This window comes from Sinocyclocheilus anshuiensis, unplaced genomic scaffold (genome assembly GCF_001515605.1).
Source record: "Sinocyclocheilus anshuiensis isolate Anshui unplaced genomic scaffold, SAMN03320099.WGS_v1.1 scaffold781, whole genome shotgun sequence".
Classification (NCBI taxonomy): domain Eukaryota; kingdom Metazoa; phylum Chordata; class Actinopteri; order Cypriniformes; family Cyprinidae; genus Sinocyclocheilus; species Sinocyclocheilus anshuiensis.
In genome coordinates, this window is record NW_015540879.1 from 302,624 (window position 1) to 306,554 (window position 3,931).

A 3,931-nucleotide genomic window follows, 5' to 3' on the forward strand; every position below is an offset into this window, starting at 1 on the left:
TGTTGGGCATGACCGAAAGTTTATGTGGGGTGTAAATATACTCCTCTAATTTGCATATTATGACATTATCAGGGGCGGCCATCTTGAATTTCATAATATTCAGGAAATAGTAGATATTGAATTGATGTTTGAACTTATTTGCATGTTTTTTGTTTGTTTGTTTGTCTTTTTATCAACATTCCAAATGATCAGAAAAGAGGAAACCAACAATAAAACAGGAGACAGTACTAAATTATTACTATATTACTATACTATATAGTAGTAAAACGGATGTGTAATATTCAGGAAATAATAGATACTGAATGGATGTTTGAACTTATTTGCATGTTTTTTTTGTTTGTTTTTTTTTGTCTTTTTATCCTCATTCCAAATGATCAGAAAAGAAGAAACCAACAATAAAATAGGAGAAAGTACTAAATTATTACTATATTACTATACTATATAGTAGTAAAACACATGTGAACAGTAGCCTACTTTAAAGATGTACCAGGAGAAGCGCGATTATTAGACGACCGATCGTCATTTTCAAAAGGCAAATATTCCCCTTCAGAGTTAGAATCAGCGAATAACATTTGCAACACATCCTCACGGTACAACTTTTTATTAGCCATTTGGCGATTTTCTCTCACAAATCTCACAGCAATACAAATGAGATATTACACCATATTAGGAACTACGGTCTATTTTATTAAGTATGACGCCTTGTCACAATTTTGCGACTTTGGTGCTTAGAGGGTTAACTGTTTAGAAGCAGATCTCTTAGAAGTGGTAAACGCCTCACTTCTTTCTGGGACTTTTCCAAACTCCCTGCAAACTGCAGTTGTTAAACCCCACCTGAAAAACAGCAATCATGATAACACCATATTGAGCAAATATAGACCAATATCAAATCTTCCTTTTATAGGCAAGATTATTGAAAAGGTAGTCTTTAATCAGCTGAACAACTACTTAAACTCAAATGGATACCTGGACAATTTTCAATCTGGTTTCCGACCGCATCACAGCACAGATTTCTAAACATTAAACATTGACTGTCAGTCTTTATTATACTCTCATTGTTTCTCATTCAAATTAATTAAAGTAAATCATGTAAATTATATTAATTTATTATGTAACACAGTGTTACAACGTGCCCCATCTGCGCAACTGGAGTTTAAAACCAGTTGCTGTCTTCTGCTAGTTAGTGAAGCATTAAAAAAAAACTATTTAAACTGATAAATAACAGATTGGAAATTCAAATAATAGCAGATTTTTAAATGATGAATAAAAACAGAGATGAAAAATGTACTTAAGCCAGAATTGTAATTTTACTATAGTAAAATAAATGTTCATTGATATCTTCAAAAGATTTTTGAATTTTGGCACACATTTTTCTATATAATGTTGATATGGTAGCTAATGAATACTGTAAAATTTGTTATGCTAGCATGTGTGGAAATATTCAAACCATGTGTGTTACAACTAACCCCGCATTACTTTGTGCCCCGCACTCCCCTAACAACAACACAGACAGCATTTATTAATTATAGTTAATGTAAATCTAAAAAAAATGCTCAATTAAATAAAAAGTTGCTAATGCATCATGAACTAATGAACATTTGTATTAACTAACATTGACAAAGGTTAATAAAATGCTGTAAAAATATATTCCTCACTGTTATTTCTGGTTAGTTAATGCATTAGCCAATGTTAACACGTGAGACCTTATTGGAAAGTGTTACAGTGTTTTCTGAGAATAAATATTTCTCAATAAACTCAATGATAAAAGCATGGTATTAATCTCAGAAATTGGCATGTGTTGTCTGTTGCCAGATGTGATTATATTTCATGAATTTTGTCAAAAGAATTCATGTCATGAGACAATTTATTTCCTTTATTTAGCCAGGACAGTCTCATTGAGATAATCCGTTCTTCCAGAGAGACCTGGGGCCTCATGTACAAAGACTTGCGTTGAATTCATACTAAAACATTGAGTACGGACAAAGCTGTAAAGGTGCGTACGCACAAAAAAAATCAGATGTATGAATCTCTGCGTACGCAGGATCCCAAGCATATTCTCTTTGTACATCCCAATTAACGTGAAATTGAGCGCACATGCACGAGCACAACACCCCGCCCTGTCTCCTCCCTCAATTAAATAAATTTTTATGTGGTAATGAGTCCACTTTGGCAAAAGCAAGCAGAAAGAAAATGTCAAAAACAAGCAGCAAGAAACGAAACTTTACTGAAAGTGAATTGGAGGTGTTACTATCAGAGGTAGAAACGAGAAAAAATATTTTATTTGGAACTTTGTCCTCTGGAATTAATAACAAAAGAAAAAAAAATGAGTGGGACAGTTTGGCTGATGCCGTCAACGCGGTGGGATCGGAAAATCGCACTGTAAATGAGCTTAAAAAGAAATGGTCTGATATAAAGGTGGAAGTTAAGCGGAGAACTGCTGCGCACCGACAAAGTGTGGGCAGAACAGGCAGTGGTACAGGGGTCGATGAACTTACACCCTTTGAGCAGAGAGTTGCCTCTATTGTGGGCGACACTTTACTCTCCGGAGTAGTATCCGTTGCGGTGGGAGACTCGGATTTACAGGACTGCCACGAAGGTAACTAATTTCTCATTTATTTGCTTAACTTTGGTACACATAGCTTACCAGACCGCATTTAATTTTCAAATGCATGCAATATAGCTTACCAAAAGTAGCCTACACCAGAGATTTTACATATCCATGGCATTTATAGCAAATGCGTGTACCCATTGATAAGGAACAGACTCAAATCACAGTTAACATGTGCCTGTGTTTATTTGGACTTATATGGTGCAACAGCAGGAACGTCCACTGGCACGCACTCGGAGTCTGCCCCTCCTGAGCAGCCAGGGCCCAGTATGTCCAGCGTCTCCAGCGTTTTCAGTGTTCCCCCCAGTGCTGAGGCCCGTCCATCTGGCCGTGTCTTGACGCATGCTGTTCTGGAGTCACAACAGCAAATCGTTAGGGCCATCGGAGAAATTAACAGTCACCTGAAAAATATCACTGACGCACTCACAGACATAAGCCACTCATTAAAGGAATTGGTCAAAAAATAAACTTGGTCTCTGATTACCATTTATATTGTCGCAATCACATGTTGACGGGCCTGAATGGCTTGTTGGTTGGGCTGCACATACACTGGTCCTGGGTCGGGGTCATCTGGCGGTGCCACCACCTCACCAAGTGGTATGCCGTGCCTGTGAGCGACATTGTGCAGCACACCACAGGCCAGCACGATGTGGCACACCTTGTCAGGGCGGTATAACAGCATTCCCCCGGTCCTGTCAAGGCAGCGCCAGCGACATTTCAGCTGCCCAATCGCCCGCTCTACCACTGACAGAGTGCGAGAATGTGCATCATTGTATCTGCGCTCTCGGTCAGTTTGTGGGTTGGTGAGGGGGGTTAACAGCCATGTCTTTAGTGGATAACCGCGGTCTCCTGATGGGCAGTTGAATAAATACACGCACAAAAAAAAAAAAAAAAAAATTTGCATTGCACTATTCCTTTGACTTATGATAACTGCCCCACTGGTGAGTGAGAGAGACGTGTGAGATTTACACTATCAGTGCTCACATTCACAATGCCAGTGCAGTCAGTACGCGCTCAGTACGGCCAGTAAAGAATCGCTAGTCTTACTTCTTCATTCCTTCTATATTATGCATTTGTAAATGCATAGCTATGCATACAACCTCGCTAAACATTCATAAATATGTATACATTTAGGCACACATATTATTATGAATAATTGTACATATATATTTATAGAATATGTATTTTCATGTTTTTATAAATGTATATGTACACATAGAATGCACATGTACAGTACAACGCGGCATATCTGCAAATGTATGCACACGCGCATACGATCTCACATATCTACACACTTTCACCAGCACGACCTCGCGTCCAGTC

The 3,931-nt window shown here is 38.2% G+C and overlaps 1 protein-coding gene across 2 annotated transcripts; it reads left to right on the top strand.

Moving 5' to 3' along the window:
• Positions 1-1,979: 1,979 nt before the first annotated feature.
• LOC107688315 (nuclear apoptosis-inducing factor 1-like) lies at positions 1,980-3,083 on the top strand. 2 transcript variants are annotated; one of them, XM_016485938.1, is made up of 2 exons: positions 1,980-2,596; positions 2,819-3,083. In XM_016485938.1, the coding sequence occupies exons 1-2, from the start codon at positions 2,095-2,097 to the stop codon at positions 3,073-3,075; spliced, it is 759 nt and encodes a 252-aa protein (XP_016341424.1). In that variant the 5' UTR covers positions 1,980-2,094; the 3' UTR covers positions 3,076-3,083. The 2 variants fall into 2 exon arrangements, with proteins under 2 accessions (XP_016341424.1, XP_016341425.1); XM_016485939.1 differs by having other exon boundaries at positions 2,822-3,083.
• Positions 3,084-3,931: the final 848 nt, after the last annotated feature.